The 15,915-nt window shown below is 50.2% G+C and overlaps 2 protein-coding genes and 1 long non-coding RNA gene across 3 annotated transcripts in view; 1 reads left to right on the top strand and 2 right to left on the bottom strand.

The window, feature by feature from the left end:
* LOC127920870 (ubiquitin-conjugating enzyme E2 K-like) overlaps positions 1–419 on the top strand; it is a 22,463-nt gene extending 22,044 nt beyond the window's left edge. The window contains exon 9 of the mRNA XM_052504899.1: positions 1–419. This exon is cut by the window's left edge and continues 28 nt beyond it. Within this exon, the coding sequence (XP_052360859.1) occupies positions 1–47 (47 nt within the window). The 3' untranslated portion in view covers positions 48–419.
* A 4,879-nt stretch (positions 420–5,298) lies between these two features.
* Positions 5,299–15,915, bottom strand: part of LOC127920873 (sister chromatid cohesion protein PDS5 homolog A-like) — a 128,793-nt gene continuing 118,176 nt past the window's right edge. Inside the window, exons 31-35 of the mRNA XM_052504901.1 lie at positions 15,650–15,879; positions 14,170–14,314; positions 13,541–13,940; positions 12,997–13,141; positions 5,299–6,757 (exon numbers count right to left, since the gene is read on the bottom strand). Of these exons, the coding sequence (XP_052360861.1) occupies positions 14,311–14,314; positions 15,650–15,879 (234 nt within the window). The 3' untranslated portion in view covers positions 5,299–6,757; positions 12,997–13,141; positions 13,541–13,940; positions 14,170–14,310. The remainder of the gene's footprint in view (positions 6,758–12,996; positions 13,142–13,540; positions 13,941–14,169; positions 14,315–15,649; positions 15,880–15,915) is intronic.
* On the bottom strand, positions 14,747–15,402 carry LOC127920881 (uncharacterized). Its single transcript, XR_008107780.1, has 3 exons — positions 15,299–15,402; positions 14,927–15,061; positions 14,747–14,863 (listed from the first exon to the last, which is right to left on the bottom strand). It is a non-coding gene; the product is annotated as an uncharacterized LOC127920881 (long non-coding RNA).

Here is a 15,915-nt window from a genome sequence, read left to right as displayed (position 1 = left end):
AATCCTGGGAGGTGGAGACGGCGACAGAACTACTCCTTAACAACTGAGACCCGGCAATAAACCCCCTCTGACCTCATCTCCCATCTCCTTATGGTGCCCTCCGATGCCTTCTAACCACAGCCCAAACTGAGCCTTGACTGGGGTTGATGTCCTACAGTTTCCAGCCCTCCCCTCCCCTCCCCGTCCAAGTCACTTCCTGGTATCCTTTCAGCCCAAACATCACCCCCCTCTCCACCAATCCCTTTCTTTTGGTTCTCCGCTTGATGAACTCTTACTCTCCGACAACCACTGTCACCGCGTGGAGCTCACTGGCTGAGAGAGACGGGAGGACGCGAACCGCCGGACAGCTGGTACCTCTCTCTCTCTCTCCTGACAGAATGACAGCCACTGTCACCGCGTGGAGCTCACTGGCTGAGAGACACATCCCTTTAAGGACGGGAGGATGTGTTTAATACGGACCAGTCTTCATGGACAAAGATTTATCTGGAAATAAATATTAGTTCTTAACTGTACAAATACACGGCGGAATACTTTATTCTTCCTGGATATTGTTTAAAAAAATAAAATAAAAAAAAACGTAAACTGTGCTTCAGTTTTACTCACGACGAGAAGGAAAGAAATTGCCTCGCTAACTATTTTGGTCGGCCCGACCAGGGAGTTCGTCCGAATGTCCCGGTGAAGTGACTCATGCGTTTGATTGGCCCAGCCTGCTCCCCCAATCCCTCTCACGCACCTCTTTCCCAGACGAATCCTGTGTACAGTCTCTTTCTCGACGAAGAAGATACCTCTTCATCAGCAGAGAAAACCACCGACCTACCGGCTGGATCTATATTTTATAAAGAAAAAAACAAGACTCTTCCCTCTTTTCGCGGTCTTCCTGTTCCACTTCAGCACGACCAGAGTTCATGTGATAAAGAAGTCTTCATGTGTTTAAGGCTCTGTGTTTAAAATTAGTACACTCCCTTTAAGAGATAGTCTTCATTTTGTTTTTTTCCCTTTAACGTCAGTAGGGAGTTCTTCAGTTTTAATACATCCGTTAAGGATTTGTTTTCTGAAGGAAACAGCAGCTGTCAGACCTGGGTTCAGATGCTATTTGAAATCTTTCAGCTTTAGTCTGCCAGATGGGAGGGGTTTGGAGTATTTTATTGGCTCGTGAAGCCAACTCAATCGAGCACAGAAAAAGGGGTTTGAAATGATATCGAGGATGGTATTTGAACCACATCCCTTGGACCAGTCTTCATGTACAATCGCATGATTATTTTTATTGTGAGACTGTCAACGTCTTCTTTTTTAAAACATTTACAACCCTTTAAAAGTCTTCATGTGTTTATGTGTTTTAATACATTTATGTGTTTAATACATCCCTTTAAGGACCAGTCTTCATGTGTTTAATACATTTACACATCCCTTTAAGGACCAGTCTTCATGTGTTTAATACATCCCTTTAAGGACCAGTCTTCATGTGTTTAATACATCCCTTTAAGGACCAGTCTTCATGTGTTTAATACATTTACACATCCCCCTTTAAGGACCAGTCTTCATGTGTTTAATACATTTACACATCCCTTTAAGGACCAGTCTTCATGTGTTTAATACATTTACACATCCCTTTAAGGACCAGTCTTCATGTGTTTAATACATCCCTTTAAGGACCAGTCTTCATGTGTTTAATACATCCCTTTAAGGACCAGTCTTCATGTGTTTAATACATCCCTTTAAGGACCAGTCTTCATGTGTTTAATACATCCCTTTAAGGACCAGTCTTCATGTGTTTAATACATCCCTTTAAGGACCAGTCTTCATGTGTTTAATACATTTACACATCCCTTTAAGGACCAGTCTTCATGTGTTTAATACATCCCTTTAAGGACCAGTCTTCATGTGTTTAATACATCCCTTTAAGGACCAGTCTTCATGTGTTTAATACATTTACACATCCCTTTAAGGACCAGTCTTCATGTGTTTAATACATTTACACATCCCTTTAAGGACCAGTCTTCATGTGTTTAATACATCCCTTTAAGGACCAGTCTTCATGTGTTTAATACATCCCTTTAAGGACCAGTCTTCATGTGTTTAATACATTTACACATCCCTTTAAGGACCAGTCTTCATGTGTTTAATACATCCCTTTAAGGACCAGTCTTCATGTGTTTAATACATTTACACATCCCTTTAAGGACCAGTCTTCATGTGTTTAATACATCCCTTTAAGGACCAGTCTTCATGTGTTTAATACATCCCTTTAAGGACCAGTCTTCATGTGTTTAATACATTTACACATCCCTTTAAGGACCAGTCTTCATGTGTTTAATACATCCCTTTAAGGACCAGTCTTCATGTGTTTAATACATCCCTTTACCAGTCTTCATCCCCCTTTAAGGACCAGTCTTCATGTGTTTAATACATCCCTTTAAGGACCAGTCTTCATGTGTTTAATACATCCCTTTAAGGACCAGTCTTCATGTGTTTAATACATTTTACAGTCTTCATCCCCTTTAAGGACCAGTCTTCATGTGTTTAATACATCCCTTTAAGGACCAGTCTTCATGTGTTTAATACATCCCTTTAAGGACCAGTCTTCATGTGTTTAATACATCCCTTTAAGGACCAGTCTTCATGTGTTTAATACATCCCTTTAAGGACCAGTCTTCATGTGTTTAATACATCCCTTTAAGGACCAGTCTTCATGTGTTTAATACATCCCTTTAAGGACCAGTCTTCATGTGTTTAATACATCCCTTTAAGGACCAGTCTTCATGTGTTTAATACATCCCTTTAAGGACCAGTCTTCATGTGTTTAATACATCCCTTTAAGGACCAGTCTTCATGTGTTTAATACATCCCTTTAAGGACCAGTCTTCATGTGTTTAATACATCCCTTTAAGGACCAGTCTTCATGTGTTTAATACATCCCTTTAAGGACCAGTCTTCATGTGTTTAATACATCCCTTTAAGGACCAGTCTTCATGTGTTTAATACATCCCTTTAAGGACCAGTCTTCATGTGTTTAATACATCCCTTTAAGGACCAGTCTTCATGTGTTTAATACATCCCTTTAAGGACCAGTCTTCATGTGTTTAATACATCCCTTTAAGGACCAGTCTTCATGTGTTTAATACATCCCTTTAAGGACCAGTCTTCATGTGTTTAATACATCCCTTTATCCCTTTAGTCTTCATGTGGACCAGTCTTCATGTGTGTAATACATCCCTTTAAGTCTTCATGTGTTTATAATACCCCCTTTAAGGACCAGTCTTCATGTGTTTAATACCAGTCTTCTTCATGTGTTTAATACATCCCTTTAAGGACCAGTCTTCATGTGTTTAGACCAGGACCAGTCTTCATGTGTTTAATACATAATATAATAATAATATAATAATGGGTTACCTGCTGTAGTAACCTACTGGAGGTCTGGGCTACCTCCTGTAGGAACCTCCTGGAGGTCTAGTCTACCCTTAACCTGCTGTCCAGTAACCTGCTGTCCACCTCCTGTAGTAACCCCCTGGAGGTCTGGGTTACCTCCTGTAGGAACCTCCTGGAGGTCTGGGTTACCTGCTGTCCACTACTCCTGTAGTCCTGTCTAGTAACCTACTGGAGGTCTAGTCTACCTGCTGTCCAACCTCCTGTCTACCTCCTGTAACCTCCTGGAGGTCTAGTCTACCTGCTGTAGTAACCTACTGGAGGTAACCTACTGGAGGTCTAGTCTACCTCCTGTAGTAACCTCCTGGAGGTCTGGGTTACCTGCTGTAGTAACCTACTGGGGGTCTAGTCTACCTCCTGTAGTAACCTACTGGAGGTCTAGTCTACCTGACCTCCTGTAGTAACCTCCTGGAGGTCTAGTCTACCTCCTGTAGTAACCTACTGGGGGTCTAGTCTACCTCCTGTAGTAACCTACTGGAGGTCTAGTCTACCTGCTGTAGTAACCTACTGGAGGTCTAGTCTACCTCCTGTAGTAACCTACTGGAGGTCTAGTCTACCTGCTGTAGTAACCTACTGGAGGTCTAGTCTACCTCCTGTAGTAACCTACTGGAGGTCTAGTCTACCTGCTGTAGTAACCTACTGGGGGTCTAGTCTACCTCCTGTAGTAACCTACTGGAGGTCTAGTCTACCTCCTGTAGTAACCTCCTGGAGGTCTGGGTTACCTGCTGTCCACCTCCTGGGGGTCTAGTCTACCTGCTGTAGTAACCTACTGGAGGTCTAGTCTACCTCCTGTAGTAACCTCCTGGAGGTCTGGGTTACCTGCTGTCCACCTCCTGTAGTAACCCCCTGGAGGTCTGGGTTACCTCCTGTAGTAACCTCCTGGAGGTCTGGGTTACCTGCTGTAGTAACCTCCTGTAGTAACCTACTGGAGGTCTGGGTTACCTGCTGTCCACCTCCTGTAGTAACCTACTGGAGGCCTGGGTTACCTTCTGTAGTAACCTCCTGGAGGTCTGGGTTACCTCCTGTAGTAACCTCCTGGAGGTCTGGGTTACCTCCTGTAGTAACCTCCTGGAGGTCTGGGTTACCTCCTGTAGTAACCTCCTGGAGGTCTGGGTTACCTCCTGTAGTAACCTCCTGGAGGTCTGGGTTACCCCCTGTAGTAACCTCCTGGAGGTCTGGGTTACCTCCTGTAGTAACCTCCTGGAGGTCTGGGTTACCTCCTGTAGTAACCTAATGGAGGTCTGGGTTACCTCCTGTAGTAACCTCCTGGAGGTCTGGGTTACCTCCTGTAGTAACCTCCTGGAGGTCTGGGTTACCTCCTGTAGTAACCTCCTGGAGGTCTGGGTTACCTCCTGGAGGTCTGGGTTACCTCCTGTAGTAACCTGGAGGTCTGGGTTACCTGCTGTCCACCCTTCCATCTCCTACTTCCAACCAAGATGCATGAATTGATGAGCAAACGGAAGTATTGGAGAATCGACTCTTGATGGACAGTGGAATGATTCTCGGTCTGAAGTATAACACAGTATTGCATTACATCTACAAAGGATTTTATTTTCTGCGTAAAAATTAAATGTGAAAACTCATCCTGAAACATCTACATCAAGGCAGAAATAAAAACGCTTTTCTGACTAAAATATAGAAATAAACTTGCATGGTTGTAAAAGAGAATCGCATTACATTTTAATTTCTGAAGTCCTTCTTTTAAAAAATACTTCCTTTAATTCAAGACAAGCAAGAAGAAACATTGACCGTAAGGCCAGGGGAGAGCAAGCGATCACAGATCAGCTGGTATCTCTAATGTCACTTCTCAGACCAAATGTGTAGAAGATGTAACATTCAACTAACTGAAGCCCCCCAAGTAATTAACCAACAGACTTAAATTTCAATACAAATTTTAATTTCAAAGTTCTCAATGTTTTGACTGCTAAAAAGATAACGAATGGAAAATAACAAGTCATGTTTGTCTCTTCATCAGTTATCCCCTGCTTGTACATCGCTCTCTCTGAAGAGTGCCCAAATTCCTTCTCTCCTTCCCTTCCTCCCTTCCCTCCTCAAACAAGTGTGAGAAAGAACTGTGTGTGTGTTTATCAGACAGCCAAACATACAGTGTATATATATATGGCTTAAGTACATAACAGCCAAGTTTTAAACTATATAAAATAAACACACTGATGATAGAGAGACAGGGCGATTGAGACAGGAAGGAGAGGACAGAGAGAGACAGGAAGGAGGGGACAGAGAGAGACAGGAAGGAGAGGACAGAGAGAGACTGGAAGGAGGGGACAGAGAGAGACAGGAAGGAGGGGACAGAGAGAGACAGGAAGGAGGGGACAGGGAGAGACAGGAAGGAGGGGACAGGGAGAGACTGGAAGGAGGGGACAGAGAGAGACTGGAAGGAGGGGACAGAGAGAGACAGGAAGGAGGGGACAGAGAGAGACAGGAAGGAGGGGACAGAGAGAGACTGGAAGGAGGGGACAGAGAGAGACTGGAAGGAGGGGACAGAGAGAGACTGGAAGGAGGGGACAGAGAGAGACAGGAAGGAGGGGACAGAGAGAGACAGGAAGGAGGGGACCGAGAGAGACTGGAAGGAGGGGACAGAGAGAGACAGGAAGGAGGGGACAGGGAGAGACAGGAAGGAGGGGACAGGGAGAGACAGGAAGGAGGGGAAGAGAGAGACAGGAAGGAGGGGTAAGAGAGAGACAGGAAGGAGGGGACAGGGAGAGACAGGAAGGAGGGGGACAGAGAGAGACAGGAAGGAGGGGACAGAGAGAGACAGGAAGGAGGGGACAGAGAGAGACAGGAAGGAGGGGACAGAGAGAGACAGGAAGGAGGGGACAGAGAGAGACAGGAAGGAGGGGACAGAGAGAGACAGGAAGGAGGGGACAGAGAGAGACAGGAAGGAGGGGATCGAGGAGGAAGAGGCAATATATCCTGGGGGGGGATTTAATAAGCAACAACTTGTTTTGTCATCAAAACCAGATTAAAACGGTTTGGAAATATTTCTTTTCAAAACAACTGCTCCACAAAAGATAAAAGATAAAGAGCAACGAAAACAATGTTTGAGATTAAGACCCACATACAATGGAGAATCAGATCAGGACTACGAGAGAGAGAGAGAGAGAGAGAGAGAGAGAGAGAGAGAGAGAGAGAGAGAGAGAGGGAGAGAGAGAGAGAGAGAGCCTGAAGAGAGAGAGAGAGAGAGAGAGATGAAGAGAGAGAGAGAAAGAGAGAGCTGAAGAGAGAGAGAGGCCTGAAGAGAGAGAGAGAGTTACTCAGAGAGAGAGAGAGAGTTTCTTTAGGGTCTTGATCTGGGCTGCAGTGGTCTGCTGTTTACCTGAAACAAGAAGAGAGGACCTTAGAGACCTGCACAGTACACACACACACACACACACACACACACACACACACACACACACACACACACACACACACACACACACACACACACCCTATTATTCTATATAGCAACAAAACAATAGACAGTTTAATTTATTTAGCTGAAATGTGTAGGATCTGTCTCCCCTCCCCTCACCAGGTCTAGGATCTGTCTCCCCTCCCCTCACCAGGTCTAGGATCTGTCTCCCCTCCCCTCACCAGGTCTAGGATCTGTCTCTCCTCACCAGGTCTAGGATCTGTCTCTCCTCACCAGGTCTAGGATCTGTCTCTCCTCACCAGGTCTAGGATCTGTCTCTCCTCACCAGGTCTAGGATCTGTCTCTCCTCACCAGGTCTAGGATCTGTCTCTCCTCACCAGGTCTAGGATCTGTCTCTCCTCACCAGGTCTAGGATCTGTCTCTCCTCACCAGGTCTAGGATCTGTCTCTCTCCCCTCACCAGGTCTAGGATCTGTCTCTCCCTCACCAGGTCTAGGATCTGTCTCTCCCTCACCAGGTCTAGGATCTGTCTCCCTCCTCACCAGGTCTAGGATCTGTCTCTCCTCACCAGGTCTAGGATCTGTCTCTCACCTCACCAGGTCTAGGATCTGTCTCTCCTCACCAGGTCTAGGATCTGTCTCTCCTCACCAGGTCTAGGATCTGTCTCTCCTCACCAGGTCTAGGATCTGTCTCTCTCTCCCTCACCAGGTCTAGGATCTGTCTCTCCTCACCTCACCAGGTCTAGGATCTGTCTCTCCTCCAGGTCTAGGATCTGTCTCTCCTCACCAGGTCTAGGATCTGTCTCTCCCAGGTCTCTCACCAGGTCTAGGATCTGTCTCTCCTCACCAGGTCTAGGATCTGTCTCCCTCACCAGGTCTAGGATCTGTCTCACCAGGTCTAGGATCTGTCTCTCACCAGGTCTAGGATCCTCACCAGGTCTAGGATCTGTCTCTCCTCACCAGGTCTAGGATCTGTCTCTCCTCACCAGGTCTAGGATCTGTCTCTCCTCCCTCACCAGGTCTAGGATCTGTCTCTCCTCACCAGGTCTAGGATCTGTCTCTCCTCCTCACCAGGTCTAGGATCTGTCTCTCCTCACCAGGTCTAGGATCTGTCTCCCCTCACCAGGTCTAGGATCTGTCTCCCTCACCAGGTCTAGGATCTGTCTCTCCTCACCAGGTCTAGGATCTGATCTGGATCTGTCTCCTCCCTCACCAGGTCTAGGATCTGTCTCTCCTCACCAGGTCTAGGATCTGTCTCTCCTCACCAGGTCTAGGATCTGTCTCTCCTCACCAGGTCTAGGATCTGTCTCTCCTCACCAGGTCTAGGATCTGTCTCTCCTCACCAGGTCTAGGATCTGTCTCCCCTCACCTCACCAGGTCTAGGATCTGTCTCTCCTCACCTCAGGTCTAGGATCTGTCTCTCCTCAGGTCTAGGATCTGTCTCTCCTCACCAGGTCTAGGATCTGTCTCTCCTCACCAGGTCTAGGATCTGTCTCTCCTCACCAGGTCTAGGATCTGTCTCTCCTCACCAGGTCTAGGATCTGTCTCTCCTCACCAGGTCTAGGATCTGTCTCTCCTCACCAGGTCTAGGATCTGTCTCTCCTCACCAGGTCTAGGATCTGTCTCTCCTCACCAGGTCTAGGATCTGTCTCTCCTCACCTCACCAGGTCTAGGATCTGTCTCTCCTCTCACCAGGTCTAGGATCTGTCTCTCCTCACCAGGTCTAGGATCTGTCTCTCCTCACCAGGTCTAGGATCTGTCTCTCCTCACCAGGTCTAGGATCTGTCTCTCCTCTCCAGGTCTAGGATCTGTCTCTCCTCACCAGGTCTAGGATCTGTCTCTCCTCACCAGGTCTAGGATCTGTCTCTCCTCACCAGGTCTAGGATCTGTCTCTCCTCTAGGATCTGTCTCTCCTCACCAGGTCTAGGATCTGTCTCTCCTCACCAGGTCTAGGATCTGTCTCTCCTCTCCTCACCAGGTCTAGGATCTGTCTCTCCTCACCTCACCAGGTCTAGGATCTGTCTCTCCTCACCAGGTCTAGGATCTGTCTCCCCTCCATTCACCAGGTCTAGGATCTGTCTCTCCTCACCAGGTCTAGGATCTGTCTCTCCTCACCAGGTCTAGGATCTGTCTCTCCCTCACCAGGTCTAGGATCTGTCTCTCCTCACCAGGTCTAGGATCTGTCTCTCCTCACCAGGTCTAGGATCTGTCTCTCCTCACCAGGTCTAGGATCTGTCTCTCCTCACCAGGTCTAGGATCTGTCTCTCCTCACCAGGTCTAGGATCTGTCTCTCCTCACCAGGTCTAGGATCTGTCTCTCCTCACCAGGTCTAGGATCTGTCTCTCCTCACCAGGTCTAGGATCTGTCTCTCCTCACCAGGTCTAGGATCTGTCTCTCCTCACCAGGTCTAGGATCTGTCTCTCCTCACCTCACCAGGTCTAGGATCTGTCTCTCCTCACCAGGTCTAGGATCTGTCTCTCCTCACCAGGTCTAGGATCTGTCTCTCTAGGATCTGTCTCTCCTCACCAGGTCTAGGATCTGTCTCTCCTCTCCTCACCAGGTCTAGGATCTGTCTCTCCTCACCAGGTCTAGGATCTGTCTCTCCTCACCAGGTCTAGGATCTGTCTCTCCTCACCTCACCAGGTCTAGGATCTGTCTCTCCTCACCTCACCAGGTCTAGGATCTGTCTCTCCTCACCAGGTCTAGGATCTGTCTCCTCTCCTCACCAGGTCTAGGATCTGTCTCCTCTCCTCACCAGGTCTAGGATCTGTCTCTCCTCTCCTCACCAGGTCTAGGATCTGTCTCTCCTCTCCTCACCAGGTCTAGGATCTGTCTCTCCTCACCAGGTCTAGGATCTGTCTCTCCTCACCAGGTCTAGGATCTGTCTCTCCTCACCAGGTCTAGGATCTGTCTCTCCTCACCTCACCAGGTCTAGGATCTGTCTCTCCTCACCAGGTCTAGGATCTGTCTCTCCTCACCAGGTCTAGGATCTGTCTCTCCTCACCAGGTCTAGGATCTGTCTCTCCTCTCCTCACCAGGTCTAGGATCTGTCTCTCCTCACCAGGTCTAGGATCTGTCTCTCCTCACCTCACCAGGTCTAGGATCTGTCTCTCCTCACCAGGTCTAGGATCTGTCTCTCCTCACCACCAGGTCTAGGATCTGTCTCTCCCAGGTCTAGGATCTGTCTCACCAGGTCTAGGATCTGTCTCTCCTCACCAGGTCTAGGATCTGTCTCTCCTCACCAGGTCTAGGATCTGTCTCCCTCCTCACCAGGTCTAGGATCTGTCTCTCCTCCTCACCAGGTCTAGGATCTGTCTCTCCTCACCAGGTCTAGGATCTGTCTCTCCTCCCAGGTCACTGTCAGGTCTAGGATCTGTCTCTCCTCACCAGGTCTAGGATCTGTCTCTCCTCTCCAGGTCTAGGATCTGTCTCTCTCCCTCACCAGGTCTAGGATCTGTCTCTCTCTCACCAGGTCTAGGATCTGTCTCCTCTCCTCACCAGGTCTAGGATCTGTCTCTCCTCACCAGGTCTAGGATCTGTCTCTCCTCACCAGGTCAGGATCTGTCAGGTCTAGGATCTGTCTCTCCTCTCTGTCTCACCAGGTCTAGGATCTGTCTCTCCTCACCAGGTCTAGGATCTGTCTCTCCTCACCTCACCAGGTCTAGGATCTGTCTCTCCTCACCTCACCAGGTCTAGGATCTGTCTCTCCTCACCAGGTCTAGGATCTGTCTCTCCTCACCAGGTCTAGGATCTGTCTCTCCTCACCAGGTCTAGGATCTGTCTCTCCTCACCAGGTCTAGGATCTGTCTCTCCTCACCAGGTCTAGGATCTGTCTCTCCTCACCAGGTCTAGGATCTGTCTCTCCTCACCTCACCAGGTCTAGGATCTGTCTCTAGGATCTGTCTCTCCAGGTCTAGGATCTGTCTCTCCTCACCAGGTCTAGGATCTGTCTCTCCTCCTCACCAGGTCTAGGATCTGTCTCTCCTCACCAGGTCTAGGATCTGTCTCTCCTCACCAGGTCTAGGATCTGTCTCTCCTCCTCACCAGGTCTAGGATCTGTCTCCCCTCACCAGGTCTAGGATCTGTCTCTCACTCACCAGGTCTAGGATCTGTCTCTCCTCACCAGGTCTAGGATCTGTCTCTCCCACCAGGATCTGTCTCTCCTCACCAGGTCTAGGATCTGTCTCCCCAGGTCAGGATCTGTCTCCCCTCACCAGGTCTAGGATCTGTCTCTCCTCACCAGGTCTAGGATCTGTCTCTCCTCACCAGGTCTAGGATCTGTCTCTCCTCACCAGGTCTAGGATCTGTCTCTCCTCTCCTCCAGGTCTAGGATCTGTCTCTCTCCCCTCACCAGGTCTAGGATCTGTCTCTCCTCCTCAGGTCTAGGATCTGTCTCTCCTCACCAGGTCTAGGATCTGTCTCCTCCTCTGTCTCTCACCAGGTCTAGGATCTGTCTCTCCTCACCAGGTCTAGGATCTGTCTCCTCACCAGGTCCTCACCTCACCAGGTCTAGGATCTGTCTCTCCTCACCAGGTCTAGGATCTGTCTCTCCTCACCAGGTCTAGGATCTGTCTCTCCTCACCAGGTCTAGGATCTGTCTCTCCTCACCAGGTCTAGGATCTGTCTCTCCACCTCACCAGGTCTAGGATCTGTCTCTCCTCACCAGGTCTAGGATCTGTCTCTCCTCACCAGGTCTAGGATCTGTCTCTCCCAGGTCTAGGATCTCACCAGGTCTAGGATCTGTCTCTCCTCACCTCACCAGGTCTAGGATCTGTCTCTCCTCTCACCAGGTCTAGGATCTGTCTCCCTCACCAGGTCTAGGATCTGTCTCTCCTCACCAGGTCTAGGATCTGTCTCTCCTCCTCACCAGGTCTAGGATCTGTCTCTCCTCACCAGGTCTAGGATCTGTCTCTCCTCACCAGGTCTAGGATCTGTCTCTCCTCACCAGGTCTAGGATCTGTCTCTCCTCACCAGGTCTAGGATCTGTCTCTCTCTAGGATCTGTCTCTCACCAGGTCTAGGATCTGTCTCTCCTCACCAGGTCTAGGATCTGTCTCTCCTCACCTCACCAGGTCTAGGATCTGTCTCTCCTCACCAGGTCTAGGATCTGTCTCTCCTCACCTCACCAGGTCTAGGATCTGTCTCTCCTCACCAGGTCTAGGATCTGTCTCTCCTCACCAGGTCTAGGATCTGTCTCTCCTCACCAGGTCTAGGATCTGTCTCTCCTCACCAGGTCTAGGATCTGTCTCTCCTCACCTCACCAGGTCTAGGATCTGTCTCTCCTCTCCTCACCAGGTCTAGGATCTGTCTCTCCTCACCAGGTCTAGGATCTGTCTCTCCTCACCAGGTCTAGGATCTGTCTCTCCTCACCAGGTCTAGGATCTGTCTCTCACCTCTCCTCACAGGTCTAGGATCTGTCTCTCCTCACCAGGTCTAGGATCTGTCTCTCCTCCCTCACCAGGTCTAGGATCTGTCTCTCTGTCTCACCAGGTCTAGGATCTGTCTCTCCTCACCTCACCAGGTCTAGGATCTGTCTCTCCTCACCTCACCAGGTCTAGGATCTGTCTCTCTCTCTAGGATCTGTCTCTCCTCACCAGGTCTAGGATCTGTCTCTCCTCACCAGGTCTAGGATCTGTCTCTCCTCACCAGGTCTAGGATCTGTCTCCCTCACCAGGTCTAGGATCTGTCTCTCCTCACCAGGTCTAGGATCTGTCTCTCCTCACCTCAGGTCTAGGATCTGTCTCTCCTAGGATCTCTCACCAGGTCTAGGATCTGGTCTCCTCACCAGGTCTAGGATCTAGGATCTGTCTCCTCACCTCACCAGGTCTAGGATCTGTCTCTCCTCACCTCACCAGGTCTAGGATCTGTCTCCCCTCACCAGGTCTAGGATCTGTCTCCCTCACCTCACCAGGTCTAGGATCTGTCTCTCCTCACCAGGTCTAGGATCTGTCTCTCCCTCACCAGGTCTAGGATCTGTCTCTCCTCACCAGGTCTAGGATCTGTCTCCTCACCAGGTCTAGGATCTGTCTCCCTCACCAGGTCTAGGATCTGTCTCTCCTCACCAGGTCTAGGATCTGTCTCTCCTCACCTCACCAGGTCTAGGATCTGTCTCTCCCTCACCAGGTCTAGGATCTGTCTCTCCTCACCAGGTCTAGGATCTGTCTCTCCTCACCTCACCAGGTCTAGGATCTGTCTCTCCTCACCTCTGCAGGTCTAGGATCTGTCTCTCCTCACCAGGTCTAGGATCTGTCTCTCCTCACCAGGTCTAGGATCTGTCTCTCCTCACCTCACCAGGTCTAGGATCTGTCTCTCCTCTCCTCACCAGGTCTAGGATCTGTCTCCCCTCACCTCTCCAGGTCTAGGATCTGTCTCTCCTCTCCTCACCAGGTCTAGGATCTGTCTCTCCTCTCCTCACCAGGTCTAGGATCTGTCTCCCCTCACCAGGTCTAGGATCTGTCTCTCCTCTCCTCACCAGGTCTAGGATCTGTCTCTCCTCTCCTCACCAGGTCTAGGATCTGTCTCTCCTCACCAGGTCTAGGATCTGTCTCTCCTCACCAGGTCTAGGATCTGTCTCTCCTCACCAGGTCTAGGATCTGTCTCTCCTCACCTCACCAGGTCTAGGATCTGTCTCTCCTCACCTCACCAGGTCTAGGATCTGTCTCTCCTCACCAGGTCTCTGTCTCTCCTCACCAGGTCTAGGATCTGTCTCTCCTCACCAGGTCTAGGATCTGTCTCTCCTCACCTCACCAGGTCTAGGATCTGTCTCTCCTCACCAGGTCTAGGATCTGTCTCTCCTCACCAGGTCTAGGATCTGTCTCTCCTCACCAGGTCTAGGATCTGTCTCTCCTCACCAGGTCTAGGATCTGTCTCTCCTCACCAGGTCTAGGATCTGTCTCTCCTCACCAGGTCTAGGATCTGTCTCTCCTCACCTCACCAGGTCTAGGATCTGTCTCTCCTCACCTCACCAGGTCTAGGATCTGTCTCTCCTCTCCTCACCAGGTCTAGGATCTGTCTCTCCTCACCAGGTCTAGGATCTGTCTCTCCTCACCAGGTCTAGGATCTGTCTCTCCTCACCAGGTCTAGGATCTGTCTCTCCTCACCAGGTCTAGGATCTGTCTCTCCTCACCAGGTCTAGGATCTGTCTCTCCTCTCACCAGGTCTAGGATCTGTCTCTCCTCACCAGGTCTAGGATCTGTCTCTCCTCACCAGGTCTAGGATCTGTCTCTCCTCACCTCACCAGGTCTAGGATCTGTCTCCCTCACCAGGTCTAGGATCTGTCTCTCCTCACCAGGTCTAGGATCTGTCTCTCCTCTCCTCACCAGGTCTAGGATCTGTCTCTCCTCTCCTCACCAGGTCTAGGATCTGTCTCTCCTCACCTCTGCAGGTCTAGGATCTGTCTCTCCTCACCAGGTCTAGGATCTGTCTCTCCTCACCAGGTCTAGGATCTGTCTCTCCTCACCTCACCAGGTCTAGGATCTGTCTCTCCTCACCTCACCAGGTCTAGGATCTGTCTCTCCTCACCTCACCAGGTCTAGGATCTGTCTCTCCTCACCTCACCAGGTCTAGGATCTGTCTCTCCTCACCTCTGCAGGTCTAGGATCTGTCTCTCCTCACCTCTGCAGGTCTAGGATCTGTCTCCTCACCTCACCAGGTCTAGGATCTGTCTCTCCTCACCTCTGCAGGTCTAGGATCTGTCTCTCCTCACCTCACCAGGTCTAGGATCTGTCTCCCCTCACCTCTGCAGGTCTAGGATCTGTCTCTCCTCACCAGGTCTAGGATCTGTCTCTCCTCACCAGGTCTAGGATCTGTCTCTCCTCACCAGGTCTAGGATCTGTCTCTCCTCACCAGGTCTAGGATCTGTCTCTCCTCACCAGGTCTAGGATCTGTCTCTCCTCACCAGGTCTAGGATCTGTCTCTCCTCACCTCACCAGGTCTAGGATCTGTCTCTCCTCTCACCAGGTCTAGGATCTGTCTCCCCTCACCTCACCAGGTCTAGGATCTGTCTCTCCTCACCAGGTCTAGGATCTGTCTCTCCTCTCCTCACCAGGTCTAGGATCTGTCTCTCCTCACCTCTGCCAGGTCTAGGATCTGTCTCTCCTCACCAGGTCTAGGATCTGTCTCTCCTCTCCTCACCAGGTCTAGGATCTGTCTCTCCTCACCTCACCAGGTCTAGGATCTGTCTCTCCTCACCTCACCAGGTCTAGGATCTGTCTCTCCTCACCAGGTCTAGGATCTGTCTCTCCTCACCAGGTCTAGGATCTGTCTCTCCTCTCCTCACCAGGTCTAGGATCTGTCTCCCCTCACCTCTGCAGGTCTAGGATCTGTCTCTCTGTCTCTCCTCACCAGGTCTAGGATCTGTCTCTCCTCACCAGGTCTAGGATCTGTCTCTCTCCTCACCAGGTCTAGGATCTGTCTCCCTCCTCACCAGGTCTAGGATCTGTCTCCTCACTCTAGATCCTCACCATCTGTCTCTCCTCACCAGGTCTAGGATCTGTCTCTCCTCACCTCACCAGGTCTAGGATCTGTCTCTCCTCACCAGGTCTAGGATCTGTCTCCCCTCACCAGGTCTAGGATCTGTCTCTCCTCACCAGGTCTAGGATCTGTCTCCCCTCACCTCTGCAGGTCTAGGATCTGTCTCTCCTCACCTCTGCAGGTCTAGGATCTGTCTCCCCTCACCTCTGCAGGTCTAGGATCTGTCTCTCCTCTCCTCACCAGGTCTAGGATCTGTCTCTCCTCACCAGGTCTAGGATCTGTCTCTCCTCACCTCTGCAGGTCTAGGATCTGTCTCTCCTCACCTCTGCAGGTCTAGGATCTGTCTCTCCTCACCTCTGCAGGTCTAGGATCTGTCTCCCTCACCTCTGCAGGTCTAGGATCTGCGTCACATCCTCAGCTTTAGGGATCTTGATGGAGTTTGGCTCCCCCGAGGGGGCGGAGTCCTGGGCAGGCGCCGCCCTCTTCCTGCCTTTGCCTGCCCCTCCTTCCTTCTCATTGGCCAGAGGGGAGGGTGCGGCCTTGGGGGGGCGTCCGCGGCGAGGTTTGGGGATGGTTGACGCACCTGTGGTGAGGTCAGAGGTCACTGTGTCCTCCTGAGAGAGAGAGGATGTGAAGTTTTTTTAAATATA

The sequence above is a fragment of the Oncorhynchus keta genome, unplaced genomic scaffold, assembly GCF_023373465.1.
Source record: "Oncorhynchus keta strain PuntledgeMale-10-30-2019 unplaced genomic scaffold, Oket_V2 Un_contig_2103_pilon_pilon, whole genome shotgun sequence".
Classification (NCBI taxonomy): Eukaryota; Metazoa; Chordata; class Actinopteri; order Salmoniformes; family Salmonidae; genus Oncorhynchus; species Oncorhynchus keta.
This window is presented reverse-complemented; position numbering and strand designations above follow the sequence as displayed.